Here is a 23680-nt window from a genome sequence, read left to right as displayed (position 1 = left end):
TGTAGTCATAGTTGTAACGGTATTTAAATGACTTCTGTGTATTTCTGTAAAGTAGGTGCTAACTGTAGAGATATTCATGGGTAGATCATTTGACTTTTTAATCACACTAAGCTCAACGTTCAACGTCTTTCAACCTGCCAGTGACCAAATCAGTGCTACCTGGGGGTGAAATACAGCTTGCAAACATCTGCTTTACTAGACAAAGTTTTATTTTATGACAAAATACCAGGGTTATTGTAGTTTTGAAATTTTCATTAGTTTTTATTTCTATTTAATTTTTGAGTTTGTTTCAGTTTAGTTTTAGTTAGTTTAACAAGTGATTAAGTAGTTGTAATTTAGTTTTTATTTTGAAGGAATTGACTAGTTTTAGTTTGGTTTTATTTTGAAGGAATTGACTAGTTTTAGTTTGGTTTTATTTTGAAGGAATTGACTAGTTTTAGTTTGGTTTTATTTTGAAGGAATTGACTAGTTTTAGTTTGGTTTTATTTTGAAGGAATTGACTAGTTTTAGTTTAGTTTTATTTTGAAGGAATTGACTAGTTTTAGTTTGGTTTTATTTTGAAGGAATTGACTAGTTTTAGTTTAGTTTTTATTTTGAAGGAATTGACTAGTTTTAGTTTGGTTTTATTTTGAAGGAATTGACTAGTTTTAGTTTGGTTTTATTTTGAAGGAATTGGCTAGTTTTAGTTTGGTTTTATTTTGAAGGAATTGACTAGTTTTAGTTTAGTTTTTATTTTGAAGGAATTGACTAGTTTTAGTTTAGTTTTAATTTAGTTGTTTGTTTATCTCAACAAGTCACACTGAACACTATACAGTCACCATGGAGACAATGAAAAGAAAATTACAACTAAGCTGATTTTATCTGCAATTCATTTTAGTTTTAGTTAGTTTTGCATTGTTCAATGTAGTTTTTATTTAGTTTTTGTTTTTTTACAAAACTGCAGGACTACACACCAGAAGTATCAGACATAAAATAGAAAACTTTTTTTTTTAAATGAAATGAAACCTCAATCTGGAGCGCAGGTGGTCGAGTGGTTAGAGCGCATGCCATATACGCAGCCGACCCCCGGTTCGAATCCCAATCGGAGGTCCTTTGCTGCATGTCACACCCCCCTCTCTCTCTCCCATGTTTCCTGTCTGTCTACTGATAAATAAAGGCGTCTATGCCAACAAAATCTTTAAAAAAAAAAAAAAAAAAATATCTGATTCTATGTTATGATATAGGTCATTTATATCTACCACCAGCACAACATATAAATAGAAATATAAAGCCTGCGGGCCTTTTAACAGCTTCTGTTAGTTTTAGTTTTAGTCTTAGTTTTAGTGAACTATAATAACCCTGCAAAATATGACCAAGCTCACATCATCCCTTTGTAAAACGAAGGACTTCAGCACTAAAAAGTGGACAAGTTGGACGGCTGAAGCTTCATATTTAGCTTCAGATAAACTTTTTAAATATATTTTTTGTACAGAAAGAGGACTGTGGATTTGACCTGCATCATTTGAATTTTAGCATCTCTGACTCAGTTTGTATTTGTAGTTGTAGTGAAGAGTTTGAATTAAAAGAGACGTCTAGAACAAACATGGTCAATTTGTACGGGCAAGCTGACAGTAAAAACATCTTTCTTTTCTTCCACTGGGGAAATCTCAGAATCAGTCATGGTTTCACTGCCTTTTAGTTGTTGTTACATTTAAAAACCCAAGCCAAGTACATCTTTTAGTTTTTTGGCTTAACACACCGTGAAATAGAGCCATCAGCTGATATCTCTGAATAATAGCAGCTGCCAAATCTCTTCACTCTCTCTCAGGGGCGTTTTTTTTTTTTATGTTTTGTTTTTGACACTAATCCACTTTAACCAGTTGTTATAATCCATCAAATTTTGATTATATCTTTTTGCCAGATTTTGTAAAGTCTGCTTAAAATGTGCGTGACTCCGAGGTGGAGACACAGATATCCTCCTCTTGCTGTCTCTTCCTCTTTTCCTGTTCCTTTCTGTCTCTATGGTTTTCCTGATCTAAGAGGCCTTTCTTTTCCCTCTTTGATCCTCCATCTCTCTCTCTCTCTCTCTCTCTCTCTCTCTCTCTCTCTCTCAGGTGTAGTCTTCAACATCCCCCCTCCCCGTCTACCGTAGATGTCTTTCATGTCTTTGACGTTAAGTCTCTTGCTTTTCACTCCTCTCCTCCCTCCCCGAGGAGTCTCCTGATCAAGGGTGAAAGTGGCCCTTTTGTGTTTTGTCGTTTGTTTAGTTTCCACTTCTTCCTCGGCTGGTAGATGAGTTGGGTGATAGCCGGGGATTATGGCGGCGTGTTTGGATTACAGAGTCCGGGACGTGTGTTCAGGGACTTGGGGCGGGGCGGCGGTGGAGGTGGCGGTGGTGGGGATTTGCTGGTAGTATTGTTCAGAAGTTCAGAGGACTATTTCTTCTTTTTTTTTCTTTTTTCTTTCTTCCTTTTTCTGCCGGGACCCTAACATCAGAAAAAAGAAAATCTGGGGTGCTCCACTCACGTCTGTGATCTTTCAAACATCAAATAACAAGGTTTTTCAAACAATCCTTCCTTCTGTTATGTCTGCGAGAGGATTGGTGCTGACCCCGGCGGGACCCAGAAACCAGTCACAGCAAACAAATGGGGGTGGCATGAATTAAAGGAAAAAAAGACAAGGGGGATTCCCAAACCGCTCTCAAGCAATGGTGTGTGTGTGTGTGCCCCCACCACCTCTAAAAATTCGGGAAACAAACCCAAAACAACATGTTACTGTAACCAGCGGTCAGCACTGATGTCTGTTGTAGGTTGTAATTTGTTTTCTTAACCAGGTGTGTCATTGAGCAAGATTTTTATTTTTTTTAGCAGGAATGTGCTCCATGATGTTTTGCTGTAAAAATCACAGTCTCTTGCCTAAAGGGTGATGCTGCCCACACATGACACACACACACACACACACACACACGGATTAACACATAGTTCTCGTAAGCCGAGCTTTTTTCTGTTTTTCTTTCCAGGTTTTATCGTAGGTGAACCGAATCGTGAAACCACCCCCCTCCCCCGCCCCCCCCCCGCATTGATTGTTCAGAGGAAAGCCCCCACCCCACAAAACCCCACCCTGACCCCTCCCTTCTCTTCCAAGCAAAGTGCACTTGAAGCATCCAGCCTCCCTCCTCCCACGCCCCCCCCCCCCCCCCCACTCCCCCTTCCCCTCCCCATCCACCGTCTCAGTCGCATCTGTGGTACAGCCCACTCGCTATTGGCAGGCTTCCCCATGCAGCCTGCATCGGGAGCCAATACATCTTGTGCTCATCAAACGGGTTAGCTCACTTTTAAAAATGTTGAGGGGGAAGTGTAGGTTTCAGTGGCTGTTTTGATACAGTTGATAGCGGGTTATGGTACAAGTGCGCGGGCGTGATGTGCGATGTGCTCAAGGGGGAATTCAGAATGGCTCGAAAGCCTGCTCGATGACTCTGCCTGGTTGATAGAAAATGTGGTCAGCGCTGGCTGCTCTTTTGCTTTCTAATTGTATTTGCAGTAACTTTACTGTAAAGTGGCAGTGAAGGTTTGTGAATGTCTCGAGACCATTTAGATTTTCTCAAAGACATTCAAAAGCATTTTTTATGTCCTCACTAAAAATCTGTTATTATAAGATCTTGGCTTCGGATCGGTTTAAAAAGTCAGTTTTACTAAGTTTGCCTCACGGGAATTTTTACTGTATAACCTAGATTACTACTAACTCTCCCTATCCTCATCACACCTAAAGATGGTATGGAATATCTGGTCAGATTCACAATCTTGCTTATTCATTTTAATTTAGTTTCTCCAATTTTAAGATGTGTTTTTAACAGCATTTAACCTTTGACAACTCCAATCCAATCCAACCTTAATTGTAAAGCACTTTAAAACAACCACAGTGGACCAAAGTGCTGTAGTATAAGAATAAATAGAAGACATAAGAGCTCACACGAGGCATAAAATACAAATATAATATATTAAAAGACATAAAACATGTGTAAAAATAACAGCCATATAATGAAAACTATCAAACCAAATAGTCAAAGTTCAAGGAGAAGAGATTTTAAAACAGGCAGAGAAGAGGCCTGTCTAATGTGCAGAGGCAGATCATTCAGCAACAGCGAAGACATTTGGTTTGGAAGACAATGATACTCAAACTCAAGTGTAATGAAAAGGTAATGCACATCAAGGGTCGTAGAGAGGCACTGGAGGTAAACTTGAGTGTCAATCAAGAGGCCTGTGCCAGAAAAAGAAAATACTGATAGGAACTACAGCCAATCAAATCACTTCAAGCAAAGCGACCACTAAGTCTCATTCCACATGTAGAGATTTAAATAGATTTAAATAGTATGACCTTTGTTCACTTTTACTATATTTTCACATCTCCTAGAAGAAGGTAGGTATTTAATCTATCTAAATAAGTAGAGCTGCAATGATTAGTGGATTCATTGATTCGTCAGTTAGTGGGTCATTAGAACATTGTGATAATTGGTTAATTGTTGCTCTCAATTTTACAGAAAATGTGACGATTTCAGCCTCTCAAATGTGAAATGTGTGTGTGTGGTTATTGATTATTTTTAACATTTTAGACAGCCAGATTAAAACAAGCAAATTGAACACATCACCATTACCTCTCATATACTAAACGTCTATTGACTAATTAAACAACTAATAGTAGATTGTAGAAATAATTAATTTAATTTCTATCTCACAGTGCATGACAATCAGACAGTCCACCAGCCACCGTCAGTCATTTGGTATATCCAGCAGTCAGCCAGTATAACCAGTCAGTCAGTCAGTCAGCCAGTAAATAAACCAGTCAGTCTGACCAGCTGCCAGTCATGCACTCAGACTGTGTGTTTGGCTGTGAAGAGAGCGTGGCGTTGCGGTCTTTCTAAATAGTGGTTGGCTTTGTTCGACTGACAAAACATGCCGTCTTGGCCAGCGGTCACGTACCGCTCAACCACAGGCAGTGTGTGTGTATGTGTGTGTGTTTGTGTGCGTCAGTGGACATATTAATCCAGTTTTATACAGTTGCTGCTATTTTGCTGCAGTGTAAACCAGTCGTTAATAGTTTGATAGTGGTTCACTTCACTTCACTTCACTTCACTTTCCTCTTAATTAAACCAGCGGTTCTCTGTCTGGTCTTATTCCAGTTTTTTTTGTACTGTTTGGATTTGTTCTGTTTAAAACTTTCCCAGTAAACAGTGTCCACTTACAGGACATTTAATACGTCATAAAATACATTTATATGCAGAAAATGGATCTAGTCCCATTAAAGGGTTTTAAATGAGACGATGTAGACATAACCTCTCTAGGATGTGGAGATAGAAGCATTTATTCAATTAACAATTATGTCATGAATTGAACTAAAACATCATTGCGGCATGTGCAGAAGTTTGGGCACCCTACATAATTACTACTCAGTCATGTTTCTGACCGCAATACGGCAGCCGCGTCACTAACGTTTTCATTTTACAGTCCAACAGTACACAGACGTATGTTTCTAAAAACATTTGAGGCATGAAATAGACATTGCATTAACATTTTTTTTAACTATTTTTGATCAGCACTGCCTAGTTTTATAGTTTGAGCTGAGTTTTGCGAGCCGGCTGCATTTGCATGAAGTTGAGGTTGAGTTGTGATAATGTGCAAATTCAGATATTGGCTGTTGGGCCGTCAACTCTCTGTGCCTTATCTGTCATGCACGGCCGATTCTTGTGTTTGGGATTTCTCATACTTTCTTGCAAAAGGCTTCTAGTTCTGCAACATTCTTGAGCTCTTTTAAGACCTACCCACAGATTCTCAGTAATGTTAAAGTCTGGGGACTGTGAGGGACCATTGCAAAACCAGCTTGCCGTCTCTTGAGGTAGTCCGTGGTGGATTTCAAGATATGTTTAGTATCGTTATCCTTTTGTTGTGAAGCCAACCGCTTTTCAGATTCAGCTTATTTAGAGAGGATGGGATGTTTGTTTACAGAAATGTATTGTGTTTAGTAGATTCCATGCTTGCCTCCACCTGTGCAGTGCTTCCTGTGCCACGGGCTGCAACAAAACCACAAAGCATGATGGATCCACCCTCAATGGCGTACAGTTGGCAAGGTGCCCTTTTCATTAAAAGCTCCACACATACCTTTGCTGATTGTGGCCAAAGAATTTGATTTTAACGTCACATTATTTGTTTCTAAAACGCGTCAGGCAAAAATCAAAATCATGATTAATTGAACTTTTAACCTCGATTACGATTAATGAACGATTATCTCCACCCTTGATGAACAATTATGTATTTTCACAGTTTCTTTAGTTTTGTATTTTACACTGCTGCCCTCACACATGAGGATCTTTAGGGAGTGAAAATAATGCTGTTAAAATCTTTGTGTCGTTCTACCGGGTCAAATTGACCCCGTCTGTTTTGACTGTTCCGTCCTTCCTTCCTTCCTTCCTTCCTCTGTCCTTCCTTCGTCCCTCCGTCCCTCCCTCCCTCTTTCTTTCCTCCCCTACCTTCCTTCTTTCCTCTGTCCTTCTTTCCTTCCTTCCTCTTTTCCTTCCTCCCTTCCTTCCCTCCCTCCTTTCCTTCTTTCTTCCTTCCTTCCTTGACTCGAGGACAACAGGAGGGTGAAGGTGTGACACTGTGGTTAATGTCTAGTTTACATGATTAGAACTATGTAAAGATCATGGTTTGGGTTAAAATGATCACTGGAGACAACTTTTTAAATTCCTTAAAGATATGCAACCTTTGTTGTCATGGCAACAGTGAACACCATGATTAATTGACATGAGCAAGATTAAGTCGATTAGAGTTTCTAAATGACGGTGTTTGATTATTTTTCGATGAATTGCCCAGCCCTACTTCTGTAGATGTTCTGTTGCATACTTCTGATGCTGGATCTTATGAGGACGATACAGTTAAGGTTTTCTTCTACTGACTCTGACCCATGAAGGTCTTGTTTGTACACCACCACTCCTGAGTCAGCTAAATTTACATGCTGGTTTTTTTGGATTCAAACAGGGGCTTTGACTTGCCTTTCTGACCAGTGTAGGAGCAGCTCTCTCTGAGGTAGTTCTTGGTCTTTCAGATCTCGGCCTCCACAGTTCCCCTAAACTGTCACCTCTTAATTACATTTCACACTGTGGAAACTACGAGCTACCAACACTTTGCCAACCCCCTTCCTTCCCCTTAACTGTGGGCATCGCAGTTTCATTTTCCGAGTCTTAAACAGCTGCTTAGAGGAACCCATGGTTAGAGTGTTCGCATAAGGTGTGAAGAGTCAGAGTATTAGTAGTAGTAGTAAAGCTTTGAACTTGGCATCAGCTGACATTTCCTCATGACTACTGTTCACATGGCTCAGGCCTAACAAGCTGATTAAAGCCTTGTGAACTTAAAAAATCTTACAGTGCAAACTTTTGCATATGCCACAATGATGCTTTTATTTTTGTCAGGTTGATGATAAATAAAAAATAACTACGCATTCATGGATTTCCTCGTCCCCGTCCCCACATCCTATAGAGACTGTGTTTACATCAATTTAAAAAGAAATCACCGAAATATGTTATTTGGCTGTACAGTCATCAGTGTAGTGAAATTTGGATTGTGACAGTTTCACATGATAAAAATATTCTGGCAGGATAAGAAAGAGGATTTATGGCTTTAAGCAGTACACTCATTATTCAGCACCAGCAGACATTTGATGCTTTTCAACCGTGAAATTAAAAATAGATTTCCCTGACGCTGATCAGTCCCAGATATATTCTCATATTGTGTCTGTGTAAACACTGAGATGCAGTTGTTCTTGCTCTGAATGGTCAATGCTGACACTTTAATGAATCACATAAACCGAGTATTAGTCAAACTGGGAAAACACCTCCATCACCACAATCTCTATTCCTGTATAACATTCCTCACTAGTGCGTCTCTCACATGACAGATCTGCTGCACCTGTACTTTTGGGCGGTCTAAGAGGGAATCTAACCCTCACACTTACTGTAATCACTGCTGTTCTTCCCGTAAGTGACTTTGTAATTGGTTAAATAAATGGTTGATTAAAAGCGTAGAGTTTTATATCGGAGTAATCTCACCTCTCGAGCAGTTGTAGTTCAGTTGAAGTCCCAACGGTTTGCATGGGTTGTGCTCATTGACTTTGTTTGTACCAAATTCGTTACTCAGTTATCTCCAAATCAAATTTTGACTCATCCCAACCCACAATCAGATACACCCAGATGTGGCAGATGACAGTTGGCAATAACAAGCCAAAACTCAGAGTGCACAACAACTGGCAGAACTACATGAAATACAGAAATAACTTAAAATGAACAACACAGTGAGACATTTATAGAAACAAATCATCCATGTTCCACCCATGCATCGCTGCCATGCAAAGAGCAGAGGTGCAGAATCTCTAAAATGATGCATATTTTAAGCACAGCTGGCACAGTTTCACTTTTTGAGCAAATCTACAAACCTAGTTTTAATTTAGCTTGTTAGCTTGTGATCTTTAGCTTGTAATCTTATTAGATAAAGGCATTAAATGACACCTAGAAACAATTACTTGAATGAGGCTAGGAGAACTGCAGATATTAAATGTTTTAATTTATCATTAAAGTCTGTGTAAAGTAAGAATAAATTTGTGTTCTGAGTTACCACAGAAAAGTGTGTTGTTAACCACCCTGCCAAATTTGAATGATTAAAAAAATCACCAAATATATGAAATTAGGCTTCAAAGTTGTGTAAGTTGGCTTTTACCCCGCCCCCTACCAAGTGTCACCTGTCAATCAAAGTCACCACCTCTACCAGAAACATGGACGCTACGTCTGAGAGCTTTCTGCTGCTAACTCAGCTGCTAGCTCGGCGGCTAGCTCGGCGGCTAATTCGGCTGCTAGCTCGGCAGCTAACTCGGTGGCTAACTCAGCTAACTGGCTAACTGTAGACTAGTAGTAGTAGTAGTAGTGTGCGCTGAATGTATTTATACCTCTACGGCAGCAGGGGAAGGTTTATGCTAATCATCCTGAACACAGAAATGTTGAAACACAGTTTGTGAAGCCTAGCTCCACAATTCAAATTTAAATGGTTGAAATGCATTTTACACCTTTTTTAGAAATACATTTATGACCTATTTAATGTGTTTAGAAGTTAGAAAATGTCTGAATTCACTTTACACAGTCTTTAAAATGCACAACCGTCACTAACAATGCAGCAGTTCAGGCACCGATATACATCAGCTGCTTGCTCATCATCAGCCGCTTTCTCTTAGCTGTTTCTCACCTTTCAACATTTCAACATATAAACTGAACAGTATAGATGAATACATTTTTTAACCACACCCGCCACCCTAGTAAAAGTTTCATTATGAGGTTTTCAGTGAGTCCAATGTGTTGATTCACTAAGTCTAAGTCTTCGGATGCCAGGCACCTCGATGTGATCTTTTGCTGCCTTCAAGTCACGACGTAAATGTCAGAATCAAGTCGATAAAAAAATGCACAAACCGGTTTCATGGCAGGCTTGTGTGTATAATGTAAGATAAGAGTGAGAAGGAAGTGAAAGTTTTTAAAGTTCACATTACTGGAATGAAAGATTACAGGTCTATTGTGAAAACAACAACACAAAAGTACCGCTCGTCTTTCATGTATTAGTGATTTTTTTTTTTTTTCCTTCTCTCATCTCAGATTTACAGCTCAACAAGTCTTGAGTTGTTCTGATGTCACAGCTGTTAAAAAGACGTGTTTATTGCAGGAATTCATACTGACGCTGACCAAAATACATCTGCTTTATCTGTGTGTGTGTGTGTGTGTGTGTGTGCGGGTGAGTGGAGGGAGGGGCGGGGCGAGGGAGGCGGGGGGGGGGGGGGGGGGGGGGGGTTGGGGTTGTGGCACATTATGAATTTCCCCCATTTCTCATAGCGTGACTGTAAGAATACACCTACTTCGCCCACTTCTGCCTCGCCTGTTGTCGTGGTATCACAAGGGCGAAAGGTTGGAGATGTTTAAGAATCACTCAGATATAGTCTCTCTGTGTGTGTGTGTGTGTGTGTGTGTGTGTGTGTGTGTGTGTGTTTGTGTCTGTGTCTGTGTGTGTGTGTTTGTGTGTTTGTGTGTGTGTGTGCGTGTGTGTGTGTGTGTGTGCGTGTGCGTGTGTGTGTGTGTGTGTGTGTGTGTGTGTGTGTGTGTGTGTGTGTGTGTTTGTGTCTGAACCAGAGAAAGTGTGTTCTCGTTATTGCTGTTCCAGTGTCAGGATCACACCTTTTACTTTCTGCCTTTGTGAACAGCATCTTTTAGATTCTGATAAATGTTCATCATCATCACTTAGTATTATTTACTAACAATAAAATAAGAGTTGAAAAAAGCCAATTAAATAAAATATATATATCTGTAACACCTTTGTGGTTTGGTGTAAACAGTGAGTAATAAAATACATTGTAGATGATAGTTGATTTAGACTCATTGCCTTCAGCTTTTAACCCTCCTGTCGTCCTCCTGGGTCAAATTGACCCCGCCAGTTTTGACTGTTCCTTCTTTCCTTCCTTCCTCCCTCTTACTTTAATTTTTCCTTCGTTCTTCCCCATCTTCCCTACTTCTTTCCTCACTTCCTTCCATCCTTCCTTGCTTCCTTCCTTCCTTCCTCCTTTCCTTCCTCCCTCCCTCCCTCCTTCCTTACTCCCATCCTTCCTTCCTTCCTCCCTCTCTCCCTTCTCTCCTTTCTTCCTTCCTTCCTTCCTTCCTCCCTTCCTTCTCTACTTCTTTCCTTCCTCCCTCCCTCCTTCCTCCTTTCCTTCCTTCCTTCCTTCTTTCCTCCATACTCCCTTCCTTCCTTCCTTCCTTCCTTCCTTCCTTCCTTCCTTCGTTCGTTCCTTCCTTCCTTCCTTCCTTCCTTCCTTCTTTTCTCCCTTCCTTCACCTGAGGACAACAGGAGGGTTAAGTAGCTCTTTGTTAAGTGAATGTAATGTTTTGTCTCCTGCTGCCAGATGTCACTGTTCAGACAAAAAAAAACTGACTCATCTGGTGGAAATAAAAACCTGAGAAAAATACTTCCAAAGAAAAATAAAAATGGAAGAAAGCAGCTGACTTTACCATAATGTATCTATTTTATATCTTTGACATTTATAGGAAACCATTTAGAGAGGTGAGAGGAATGGAATGCAGAACAAAAAGTCCCAGACCAGGCATGACTCAAGGATGTTTTTTGGTTCATTATTGTGGTATTTGAGTTCAAATTTTCCAAAAAAATAAATAAATACCGGAAAAATTCCAAAAATGTATAGAAGTTTTGTAACTACTCCTTTTTAATTCCTGTTTTGCACACTTGAACACATCACTGTATGTTATGTTTTGAGACATCAGACTCAAACCTGTTTAGAGCTGTAATTAACATGTGACCTGAATGCACCATCTGTTGTGTAAATAGGGTCTTCGACTAATTTCAGCTAATACAATTCATCTTATACTTAATTTCTTATCTCTACACTTTTAAATACTTATAATTTAAATGCCCTTTCAGCTCATTTTCACCTTTTTATTTCAGCTGATTCTTAACTCCTATTTTTTTATCATGTAATTAATTATTTATTTTACAGGAAATAGATTCACTCACCTCATGACTGTCTTATCTTACCTCATTTTCATAAGTATGCAAAGTGCATGAAGGAAACTGACTCCCTTCAGTCAAGAGGAAATCAAATCAGTACAGTGATCGCTTGAATTTTAGTTGGTTCCTTTTTTTTTTTTTTTTTTTCTCAAGCTTGTGGCTCCGTGGTTTTTAGTGCAGTAAGTTAACTGTTGAAGAGACGACGTACAGTACAAAGCCATGACTGTGCACATTTACTGAGTCTTTAAGCTCTTCTGGGGTTGTTTCAAGGTAAATATAATAATAATTTGTGGGGTAATTAATTCTAGTTGTTGTGTTTTTACTTATTCCAACAACATTTTTGCATTTTGCACAAAAGTAGTTTTTTTTCTTTTTCATTCTAGCAGTACACAGGAAACAGAAGAAGGTGAACTGGTTTCTTTATTTTTCACGTGCATGACCTCATTCTTTTTAACATGTGCTTTGCTTTTGTGGCCTTTTAAAAAATCACCTGAGCTGATACAAATCCAACAGTTGAAGGTTATATTTTAATTTTTTAAATTTAATTCAGCAGCAGAAAATAGAAAACATATCAACTTCTGCCTACAAACTCTAATCTGCATTCAATACACTTATACACTATATTAGCTGGTTAAAAAAGGAATAAATAAAAATAAAAACAATAATACAAAATATCGCACCACTAGTCAATAAGTATTATTTTTTTATTATTTATTTATTTTTTTTTAATTTTATTTATTATTATTATTATTATTATTTTCCTCTAATTTAGTCTTGGTTATTATGTTTTTTGTGTGTTTTTTTTGGTGTCAAGTAAAAGTTTAAACCTTGTTTCTGTGTATTTATCTTAAAATCAATTAAAAAAAAAAAAGTGGAAAAAAACAAAAAACAAAACTATATTAGCAGGTGAAATAACATTTATAACGGCTTTTAAACCGCTAAGGGACATCAAGTCATATCTCACCTTTTTTTTTAAAGCTTCATCACCCTCCTCTGCAGTGCAGACAAATGTCACCACATTAACAGGTAAAATATTATAATATGTGGTTAGCAGCTACTAGCAGGAGACATCCACTCTGTTATTATAGTTATAGTTAAAAAAAAAAAGAATTTAAATCGTAACCTAGCAACCACCACCAGCAGAGGCAGAGGCAGCTCACCCTTCACCCCTCCACCCACGTGTCTGGCCTCAATGTGCACATCTGTAGTGTAGTTTCCAGAAGAAAATTTTTGGGTGAGCAAATTTTTTTTTTTTTTTTTTTTTTTGCATTGTTTTCCAGACATTAGTTTCTCGCATGTTTTGCTCTCCGCCTGCCAGTCAGCAGAGCAGGTGTGGGGTGGAGCCACTTCTCAGACCGACGGTTAACACTCTGCCTCAACCGTCCTCTTGATATTACGTGGAGTCAAAATGTCATGTACCGGTGGTTGAGTGAGGACGACCTGTAAAAGAGAGTGTGTGTGTGTGTGTGTTTGTGTGTGTGTGTGTGTGTGTGTGTGTGTGTGTGTGTGTGTGTGTGTGTGTGTGTGTGTGTGTGTTTGTGTTTGTAAGGGCAAAAGTGATAGACGAGAAAAGGCCCATGGCTGTTTCTCTCACACGCACACACACGCACACACACGCAAAGCATCCTGATCGTAAACTGGAGTCGTCATAATTCGCCAGAAACCAAATATGCAAATACGAGAATATTTAAAGAGAATTACTTTGAAATAAAACTAAATTAAAACCATACATTATGATCTTTAGACCAATCAAATTAAAGATACACATGTTTAAACAGGTTTTTTTAGATTTATCAGAAACACATTTATCATCCTCCACCCTGCTTATTACAAAACTGCCAAAATATTTGTGTTGAAGCATGAATCAGTCTGGAAATTAAATCTTTAATATAAACAACTAAACATTTTTTAAAGATTGGCTGGTTTCTAGTGAAGTCAAAGTATATTGGATACAGATGCACACACTTTTTTTTTTTTTTTTTTTTTTTTGTGGACTCAGCATCAAATTTCTGCTTTTAATCCATTTAGAGAGAATATATTAGAGGATTATGGTAAAAATGTCTAAGTGGTGTAACCATAAAAACTTTGTACCAAATAATTCAACTTGCTTAAAAACAGTAAATAGTCAATAAAACAGCATATCAACTAGTTTGGCATGATCTTACATTATAACTTTTATATTAAATAAAGCTAATGGAATACTATTGTTCCAAATATTACATTTAAATACACTGTAGGTGGATTAAATATTCTTTTGTGGTTACACCATTGGACATTTTCAGGAGCATTTCACGCTTACTTTGAAGGACAGATGGAAGGAACGAACGAAGAAAGGAAAAGGGGAATGTAGAGAGGAAGGACAGATGGAAGGAAAGTTGGCTGGATTGCACCCCTAGACGGGCCGGTTCTGGCCCGCGGGCCGCATGTTGGACACCCCTGATTTACAGTCATTATTAGTTTAAGTCCACTTAAATATAGCATTCAATCTTACTTTTTGGTTCAAAAAATGGTGCAAATATCATTTGAAATGATATAAAACCAACAAAAGGCAATTTTTAAAGATATTTTTAATTGCTCATCTTGCTGATCCTTTATTTGACTCCTGTAAGAAAGAGAAGAAGAAGAAATCTAATTGCCACTAAACTCTTAAAAGTGACTCATGTGGGTCAGGCTCTAAAACAACAGCACCTTCACTTCCTACAATGAAACGTGACACTAGCTTTTACTTTAAAACATCCTTCCAAAAAAAATCACAACACTTTCTGTTTCTTGGCTCCAGAATCGTCTTAACCACCAAATCACAGCTAAAGAAAACATCGTGCATTTTTATTTATTTATTTTTTCTAACAATAACTTAAATATAATCTCTGTGTATAAAATAATGAAATGCTCCTTTTTTTAAAAATGTTTCAGTTGCACGTTGTCAGTCAGACTTTCTGGCTCCCTGAAACTCTCTAAAGTGGTCACAGAAATCTCCTCAGTGCAGAATCACACGAGCCTCAGGAGGTCGAGAAAGTTGCTGCTGACTTAACGGCCGCTTTGTGGTCGAGGGAGGGCGGGGTCACTCACATGAGGCCATCACTGTCAGCAACACACACAAACACACACACACACACACACACACACACACACACACACACGCAAACACACAAACACACAATCTGAAACTAACAAACTGTCAGAGTGAAAGTTAAAAGTTCGAATCTCGCCAACGACGAACATAAAAAACAATCAACTGTCACTTTATCTTTCTACACTTTCTATATTTTCTCACAACTCTCTCTGTCTCTCTCTCTCTCTCTCTCTTTCTCTCTCTCTCTTTCTCTCTCTCTCTCTCTCTTTCTCTCTCTCTCTTTCTCTCTCTCTCTTTCTCTCTCTCTCTCTCTCTTTCTCTCTCTCTCTCTCCCTCTCTCTCTTTCTATCTCTCTCTCTTTCTCTCTTTCTCTCTCTCTCGCTGTCTCTCTCTCTCTCTCTCTCTCTCTTTCTCTCTTTCTCTCTCTTTTTTCTCACAGCCACACCAGCGAGGTTACTGTTCTGTATGATGTGGTCTCTCTCACCTCGTGTAACCAACTCTTTTCCTCTTTTCTTCTTTTTTTAATCTCCCTCGCTCTTCTTCTTCTACAGTATTTAATTTAATTTAATGCTTCCACTAGCTGCATCTTTCTCTCTTAATTTCCTCTTTTCTGTTTTTCTCTTTCATCCTTATGTTTACTTTTCTCCTCCTTCTTCCTTCTTCCTTCTCTATTTTTCATCGTATCTCTGTATCACACCTCATCTCTCCTCTCGTCTTTTCCTTTTCCTTCCCTCTTCATGACTTTTATTTTCTCACTTCTTCTCTCTTTCTTCACCCTCTACTGTTTTCTCTTCCGATCTCTCTCCTTGCTCTTTCATTTCCCCTTTCTTCTCCTCCTCTCTCCCTCCTTCCCATATCCATTTGTCTCTCATCTTTTGTCTTTTTTCCTCAATTCCTCCCTCCGCATTTCTTCTTTTTTAAACAAATGCACAAATTGTTTCAAAATAAAAGAGAGAAACTATTTTAAAATAAGGAGAGAAAACAGGAAAATATCAAAGTGGAAAGCAGTGGAAAGCGGCCTTCTGGTAATAATAAAAAAAGACACTGCTGATTAAAGTCGTTAAACTTAATAGTTTTGTTGTTTTTTTGTCTCCATCCAGGCGAGCCGAAGCGTAACCAGGTGGTGATTCACGGTATCGAACCGCTGCTGGAGACTCCTCTGCAGTGGCTCAGCGAACACCTCAGCCACCCGGACAACTTCCTGCACATCTGCGTCATCCCGACTCCCACCGACTGAATCCCCTCTCTCTCTGTCTCTGTCTCTGTCTCTGTCTCTCTCTCTCTCTCTCTCTCTCTCTCTCTCTCTCTCTCTCTCTCTCTCTCTCTCTCTCTCTCTCTCTCTCTTGCTGTCACCGTGACGACCGACTGACCAGCTAGCCAACCAACCAGCCGTTCCAGGAAATGGACAGCGTTTTATCGGTGGGAAAAAAAACTCTGAACTATAACAGACTCTTTTTAAAGAGAAGGAGAAACTTGGAGGAGAAGAAGAAGAAAAAAAAAAAACAACAACCTCCATTTCCATCTTGTTGTTATCTATTTATATTTGACTCCTACTAATAACTTTTACTCCTCTTCTGGGCTCGGGGAGGAGACGTTCCTGTCGGTGAAGAGGTGGCTTTTTTCTAATTCTGCTATATCGTATATATATTCCTCCTTTTTTTTTTCTATCTCTATTAAAGTAGAGGAGGTGAAGGGTGAAGGGATTGCGTGTTTTTTCCCCCCTCATTCTGCCACACATCTTTCCTCCTCATTTACTGTAAGACCTATCGACGAGGAGGGGGGTTTTTTTTGGGGAGGAAGGAGGCGTATAGTCATGCTGAAGTTGCCTTAGTTACCACGCTCATCTGTTTTCATCACATATGAAGTTTCTCTGAGTTTACATCACCTCAGCCTGACAAAAAAAAACAAACTCTGAAGACATTTTACAGAGGACTTTATTTTGAAAGGGTTGCCTGGATTCACTCCTATTTTTTTTTTTTTTTTTTTTTTTTTAAAGTTTCACATGACAAACTGAGCTGGTACAAGAAGAAGAAGAAGAAGATAACTTGGACTAGACGCCTTTTTTTAAATAAAGAAAGCAAATCTATCAAATTAGCATTAAATTACAGCTTTAAGTCAAACAGTGTAACTTTCAAAATTTTGTTTACTTTCCATTTTTCATCAAATAAAAATCACATGTTGTTTAAACCTGAGAATAAAAAGGCTTTTACTCGTGTGTTTTTAACTAATGGCTGTCACAGGACCGGTAAGTGAGTGTGAACGGGCGTTTTACGAGGCTAAAGCAGCGTCACTCATTCTTCCCTCTTTCTTTGCTCCCTCTTCCTTCCATACTTCTTTCCTCACTTCCTTCCTTCCTTCATTCTATCTGTCCTTCCTTCTGTCCTTCCTTCCTTTCTTCCTTCCTTCATTCTGTCCCTCCTTCCTTCCTTCCTTCCTTCCTTCCTTCCTTCCTTCTGTCCTTCCTCCCTTCTGTCCTTCCTCCCTTCTGTCCTTCCTCCCTTTCTTCCTTCATTCTGTCCATCCTTCCTTCCTTCCCTCCTTCCTTCCTTCCTTCCTTCATTCTGTCTGTCCTTCCTTCCTTTCTTCCTTCCTTCTGTCCGTCCTTCCTTTCTTCCTTCATTCTGTCCATCCTTCCTTCCGTCCTTCCTTCTGTCTGACCTTCCTTCTGTCCTTCCTCCCCTTCTTCTCTCTCTTCCATCTTTCCTTTCTCCCGTTCTTCCTTCTGTCCTTCCTTCCTTCCTTTGACTGATGGCTGTCTGTCACAGGACAGTTAAGTGAGTGTGAACGGGCCTTTTACGAGGCTAAAGCGAGTGTCACTCATGTCTAATAGCCGGTGTTGATTTACGGTCATCAGTGCAGCGTAGTTGAGCTGTTTTACTGTCTGTTTGGGTTATTTGTGTCAGATTTGGCTCGAGCCTCTTCGTCTGTTGCCAAACTCAAACAAGCATCTGGTTTTGCTTCATTTGAAGATGTCAGATAATGAGACGGCATGAAGTCTGGAGGCTTTTTTTTTTTTTTTATTTGGGGGGGGGGCAAAATGTCATGTTAAATTTTAAACTTGTGCAAAGAAAGAAAGAAAGCTGGTAAACAAGGATGACTTTTGACATGATTGGATCTTTACTGGTTGTTAAATGTCATTCATCACTTTTTTTTTAATTATTATTTTACATCTGTTCCTACTGAAATGAAATTACTCGTAAAGCGTTCGGCTGGCGCTGTTATCCAGAATGACTTTGAATAAAAGTGATTCAAGTATTTAAATTGTGAGAATCAACTTTATTATCTAAGGAGATAAAAACCAACAGCAGTTACATTCATCAATACTTCAGATTGCCAGCTGTCTCTTTTTAAGTCTGTTTTTTTTTTTTTTTTAAAGCCGCAAAACTTAACTTCAGCTGTCCTGAAATGAGGTTTTATTTTCATTCCTGGTAAGATCAACCTCAGATTGCTTCATTTGACGACAAAAATGAAATTGAAAATCTCACCTTCCTTTAGATATTAAAGCTTGGAGTCAAGTTTTTCATTACTGGTAACAGAAACGTTTGAGTTTCATGAGAGGACTAATACCAAAACATTACTTTTTACTGAGAACTACATAGTGGTATTTTATATTTTATAAAGGGCAATGTACCATGAGTTGTTCTGTTTGTTTATGGGTCTGTGGAAAATAAGATTTGGTAAGATAAATGACGTTTGCACCATTTCTAACCAAAAGTAAGAAAATGTATGAAAATGTCAAATGGTGTAACCACAAAAGAATATTTTATCCACCTACAGTGTATTTAAGTGGACTTCTACTAATAATGAGTGTAAATGTTTCCTGATCTCCATGATTCTCCAGATGAAATGTAATATTTAGAACAATAGTATTCCATTAGCTTTATTTAATATAAAAGTTATAATGTAAGATCATGCCAAACTAGTTGATATGGTGTTTTATTGAGAATATAGTGTTTTTATGGTTACACCACTTAGACATTTTTACCATAATCCCCTAATATATTCTCTCAAAATGGATTAAAAGCAGAAATTTGATGCTGAGTCCACAAAAAAAGAATGTGTGCAAGTTATTCATACGTTTAATTTCACATTTTAACTCTTTAAATTTGACTAAACCACATGGACACAATAAGAAAAACCCCTTAATTGACACTCATTTAGAAAGAGATGTACTTTCTGTAACGGTTGAATTTTTGAAGTTGTGCTTTTCGATGCTGCGAGAACCACAAACAAAATTCACCTCCATGTGTTGCAGACAAATGAAACTCTGCATGCAGTTTTTCATATGTGATGATGTTATGAGTATAACATGCAGAATGGTGTCGATGCTGCAAACACACTGCAGTAATCTCGTATGATTTAACATTTTTTTCTAACATTATTTTTATTTGGAGGCTTGATTCATTTCTCTCTACCTGCAGATGTCGATCAGTGTGTGGCAGTTAAAAGGTTTGGAGATGTGAAGCCTGACAGAAATTGTTGTGTATTTATTAATGTTGTATATTGTGTTAACCTTCCTGTCGTCCTCCCGGGTTGACCCTCGTCTGTTTTGACTGTTCCTTCTTTCCTTCCTTCCTCTTTCTTTAATTTTTCCTTCGTTCTTCCCCTCCTTCCCTCTTCTCCCTTCATACTTCCATACTTCCATACTTCTTTCCTCCTGTCCTTCCTTCCTCCTTTCCTTCATCCCTTCTTTCTCTCCTGTATGCAAGTATGAAGGAATGAGATTGAAGTCAAGTGCTGGTTGGATGGGAGGAGGCGCAGGTTGCAGTACTAGTCTCTCGATGGGTGTAGGGAAGGGGAGCTGTCTCAAGATTCAAGACAACTTTATTAATCTCTTGAGAGCTCGCACCACAACACACTCGTACACATAAATAACAAGATAAAAAACACAGAAGAAAGAAGAAGAGTTGCCAGCTGTGTGCAAAAATGCAAAAGTGCAAAGTCAGCAGGCCCTGGTCCAATGAATAGTTCATTAAGAGGAAGCCTGTACAAGCTCTAAATGATAAAAAATGCACTACAGCAGGGGGGTTAAACATGAGGCCCGTGGGCCAGAACCGGCCCGCCGAGGGGTCCAATCCGGCCCACTTTCCTTCCTGTGTTCTTTTCCTTCCTTCTTTCCTTCTCTCCATTTGTATACTGTCGGTCATGGGAAAAGTCCTGCTAAAAGAAATGTGTATAGGATATTTTTAGCAACTCTCATTGTAAAAATGGGTCAACTTTGACCCTGAACAGTGTGTAAGGGTTAAGTAGGGGAGACTGGGGTCAGTTGCAACACTTTTTACATTACTCTGTTACTCAGAGACTATTTGGACTAGGCCCACCAAACCTTTACATATTAAACTTACACATGTCTGCTAATTACCCATACCATTTAAAGATGGTTACATATAACATAACAATCACAATATTGATTTGAATAGAACAATTCAGATGTTGTAACTGACCCCAGTCTCCCCTACTGCATGATCTCTCCTCCCGAACCCTAGTTATAAAACTGAATTTAATCAAATATCAATCTCAAACTGATTATCAAACAGATGACACATCTGGCTGGAAGGTTAAAATGTGTCAGATGCAACAAATTCAGGGTTCAAATCTGCTTTAATTTGGTCTACGGTGTAAAAAACCAAAAGGAATGACAACTAAACAGTACTGTGATTGGTTTCTAACATGCTGTGTCACTTGTAAAGCCTCTGACAGGATATTGTGGCTGTGGGTTGTTTACACTGTTGCTGCGTGTGCATCCTCGATTGTTTGTGAACAGGAAACGTGTCTGTCGAGAGACGGAGTAACACATCTGGTTGTTTTTTTTGTTTTTTTTTGGGGGGGGGGGGGGTAGTTATTCAGGTAGTCTAGATATTATAAAAAGGGAAGTCAAGCTTATCCTTCCTAATTATATTGACATTTTAAATGATTAAAAAAACAAAACAAGCTCATGCAACCAGCTTCTGAATAACAGTGGAGCTGGTTTGTCGTTTTTTTTTTAGCTTTTACTACTGTTGATGGCTTGTAATTAAAAAGCACATGTAGACTTATAGACTTATACTAATAATGACTGTAAATCAGGGGTGTCAAACATGCGGCCTGCGGGCCAGAATCGGCCCGTCTAGGGGTGCAATCCGGCCCACTTTCCTGCCATCTGTCCTTCCTCCCTTTCTTCCTTCTGTCCTTCCTCTCTACCTTCCCCTTTTTCCTTTCTTTTTTCGTTCCTTCGTTCCTTCTGTCCTTCCGTACCTCCATCGGTCCTTCCTTCCTTCCTTCCTTACTTCCTTCCTTACTTACTTCCTTCCGTCCTTCCATCCTTCCATCGGTCCTTCCTTCCTTCCTTCCTTCCTTCTGTCCTTCTGTCCTTCTGTCCTTCCTCTCTACCTTCCCCTTTTCCTTTCTTCGTTCCTTCCTTCCTTACATCTGTCCTTCATATACCTTTCTTACTTCTGTTCTTCCGTCTGTCCTTTCTTCCATCTGTCCTTCCTTCCTTCCTTCCTTCTCTCCCTCCTTCCCTTTCTTCCTTCCGTCCAAAGTTTTTATACTACTTTTTTACACCACTTAGACATTTTTACCATAATCCTCTAATATATTCTCTCAAAATGGATTAAAAGCAGAAATTTGATGCTGAGTCCACAAAAAAAGAATGTGTGCAAGTTATTCATATGTTTATTTTCACATCTTAACCCCTTTAAATTTAAACTAAACCACATGGACACAATAAAACATCACTGACCTATATATAGAACAACACCACACACCGTTTTAAAGAACACATCATCCTGATCATGTTTTCCCGCCTGGCAGAAGAACAGTCTCTCTCTCTGGATGAAACAGTGAAAGTGTCTGATTGGGGTTTTTGAGGTTTTCTTTTTTTTCCTTCCTTCGTTCCCCCCTCTGGTGGTGTTCACTTTATCCATCGCATGAATAACATCTCTCTCTGTCTCTCTTGTGTTTTTACTGCTGACATTCACCCTCCCTCCCTCTCTTCATCTCTCCTGGATAATTATCTGTTGGCATTTCACCCGCTGCTAATGAGACCACTAAACTGTCCTGTCAGACAGGCCTCAGGCTGGTGCGTGCGTGCGCCCGTGTGTGTGTGTGTGTGTGTGTGTGTGTGTGTGTGTGTTTGTCTCGATGTGAGCAAGCTCGGTTTCGCGGAATTGAACTGTATAGTGTGAGTGTGTGTGATGTAGTGTGTGTGTACATAATTACAGACATCATTTATAGCCCCCCGCAGGTATGTGTATATGTGTGTGTGTGTGTGTGTGTGTGTGTGTGTGTGTGTTAGTGTGAAAGCATCTAATGGATTTCTGTCTGTCTCTCTCACTCACACACACACACACACACACACACACACTCATCTCTTGACACTCTGCCAGTCTGCAAATTTAACGTGTGTGTGTTTATTGTTGTGTATTGTGAGTGATGTCACACATCATGTCATCACGTCAGGCTTCCTCACTGCTGTTTCTGCCGCCAACTATGATGAGACGGGGGGGTCGGCGGGGGGTTTATGGTGTTGAGTCAAGACCCCAGACTCAGCGTGGGGTATGTGTTTGTTTGTGTGTGTGCGTGTAAGTGTGTATGTGTGTTTGTATACACACTGCTGCAGACGCATGATGAAAAGTATGTCTCACTCTGTCATCTCGCTGACACAGACTCCTTTATGGGATTTCCCGAGCTGCCGTCCGACCCCCGTACAGTACAACACAATGAGTAGAGACAGAGGGAGAGGGAGAGAGAGAGAGAAGAAAATAGCAAATAAAGGGGTTTTGATGGGAGAGGGAGGGGGGGGGGGGGGGTAAATGTTTGATGAGGTGTTTGGATGGAATGAGTCGAAAGTAAATTGTTAGCAGGGCTGCATTTGCACGACAGAGTGGAAAAGTTCACTTGTTGTGTCTTCTGTCTGTGGATCGTCACACTGATCCCGCTGTCCACACTCAAGAGGTCAGTAGACTCAGTCAGAAGCGCTCGTCCGGTTGCTGCGGAAACCCCCCTCTCTCGCCAGTGGCCGATTAGGAAAGGGCCTTTGCGTGACCATTTCTGTAATTTTCCAGAGCCGATGATCAGATATTCACACACACTTTATGATTGACCAGCTGTGTGGGAGATGAGAAAGGAGTCAGGGTTTGAGTTTCTCTTTGAAAATATGAGCTGTTAACTTCCCAAAAAATGTTTAAGTCTCCCCCGCGCCATGATGGTCAGCTTTTTGGTCAGCCTTACATGGGAGGCTAACACATCTATGTTCCCACAGCCCTAAGTTCCCACAACCTTATGTGCTCTCAGTCCTATGTTCCCTCAGCCCTATGTTCCCACAGTCCTATGTTCCCACAGCCCTATGTTCCCTCAGCCCTTTTTCCCTCAGCCCTTTTTCCCTCAGCCTTATGCCCCCCCAGCCTTATGTTCCCTCAGTCCTATGTTCCCACAGCCCTATGTTCCCTCAGCCCTATGTTCCCTCAGCCTTATGTTCCCTCAGCCTTATGTTCCCACAGCCCTACGTTCCCTCAGCCTTATGTTCCCTCAGTCCTATGTTCCCTCAGTCCTATGTTCCTTCAGCCCTATGTTCCCTCAGCCATATCTTCCCACAGCCCTTTGTTCCCTCAGTCCTATGTTCCCACAGCCCTATGTTCCCTCAGCCCTATGTTCCCTCAGTCCTATGTTCCCTCAGTCTTATGTTCCTTCAGCCCTATGTTCCCTCAGCCATATCTTCCCACAGCCCTATGTTCCCTCAGCCCTATGTTCCCTCAGCCCTATGTTCCCTCAGCCATATCTTCCCACAGCCCTTTGTTCCCTCAGTCCTATGTTCCCACAGCCCTATGTTCCCTCAGCCCTATGTTCCCTCAGCCCTATGTTCCTCCAGCCCTATGTTCCCTCAGCCATATCTTCCCACAGCCCTATGTTCCCTCAGTCCTATATGCCCTCAGTCCTATGTTCCCACAGCCCTATGTTCCCTCAGCCTTATGTTCCCTCAGCCCTATGTTCCCTCAGGCCTGCATTCCCACAGCACAGGTACGGCCATTCCCTAATGCACATAATGTGTTGCTTC

At 40.0% G+C, this 23680-nt stretch overlaps 2 protein-coding genes across 2 annotated transcripts in view; one reads left to right on the top strand and one right to left on the bottom strand.

Moving 5' to 3' along the window:
• dctn3 (dynactin 3 (p22)) overlaps positions 1–3097 on the bottom strand; it is a 49223-nt gene extending 46126 nt beyond the window's left edge. The window contains exon 1 of the mRNA XM_053326309.1: positions 3088–3097. The gene's annotated coding sequence lies outside the window, so the exon portion shown is untranslated. The remainder of the gene's footprint in view (positions 1–3087) is intronic.
• atg5 (ATG5 autophagy related 5 homolog (S. cerevisiae)) overlaps positions 1–16317 on the top strand; it is a 52552-nt gene extending 36235 nt beyond the window's left edge. Inside the window, exon 8 of the mRNA XM_053326307.1 lies at positions 15747–16317. Coding sequence (XP_053182282.1) covers positions 15747–15883 — 137 coding nt within the window. The 3' untranslated portion in view covers positions 15884–16317. The remainder of the gene's footprint in view (positions 1–15746) is intronic.
• The last annotated feature ends 7363 nt before the right edge of the window (positions 16318–23680 follow it).

This window comes from Scomber japonicus, chromosome 10 (genome assembly GCF_027409825.1).
Source record: "Scomber japonicus isolate fScoJap1 chromosome 10, fScoJap1.pri, whole genome shotgun sequence".
Classification (NCBI taxonomy): Eukaryota; Metazoa; Chordata; class Actinopteri; order Scombriformes; family Scombridae; genus Scomber; species Scomber japonicus.
This window is presented reverse-complemented; position numbering and strand designations above follow the sequence as displayed.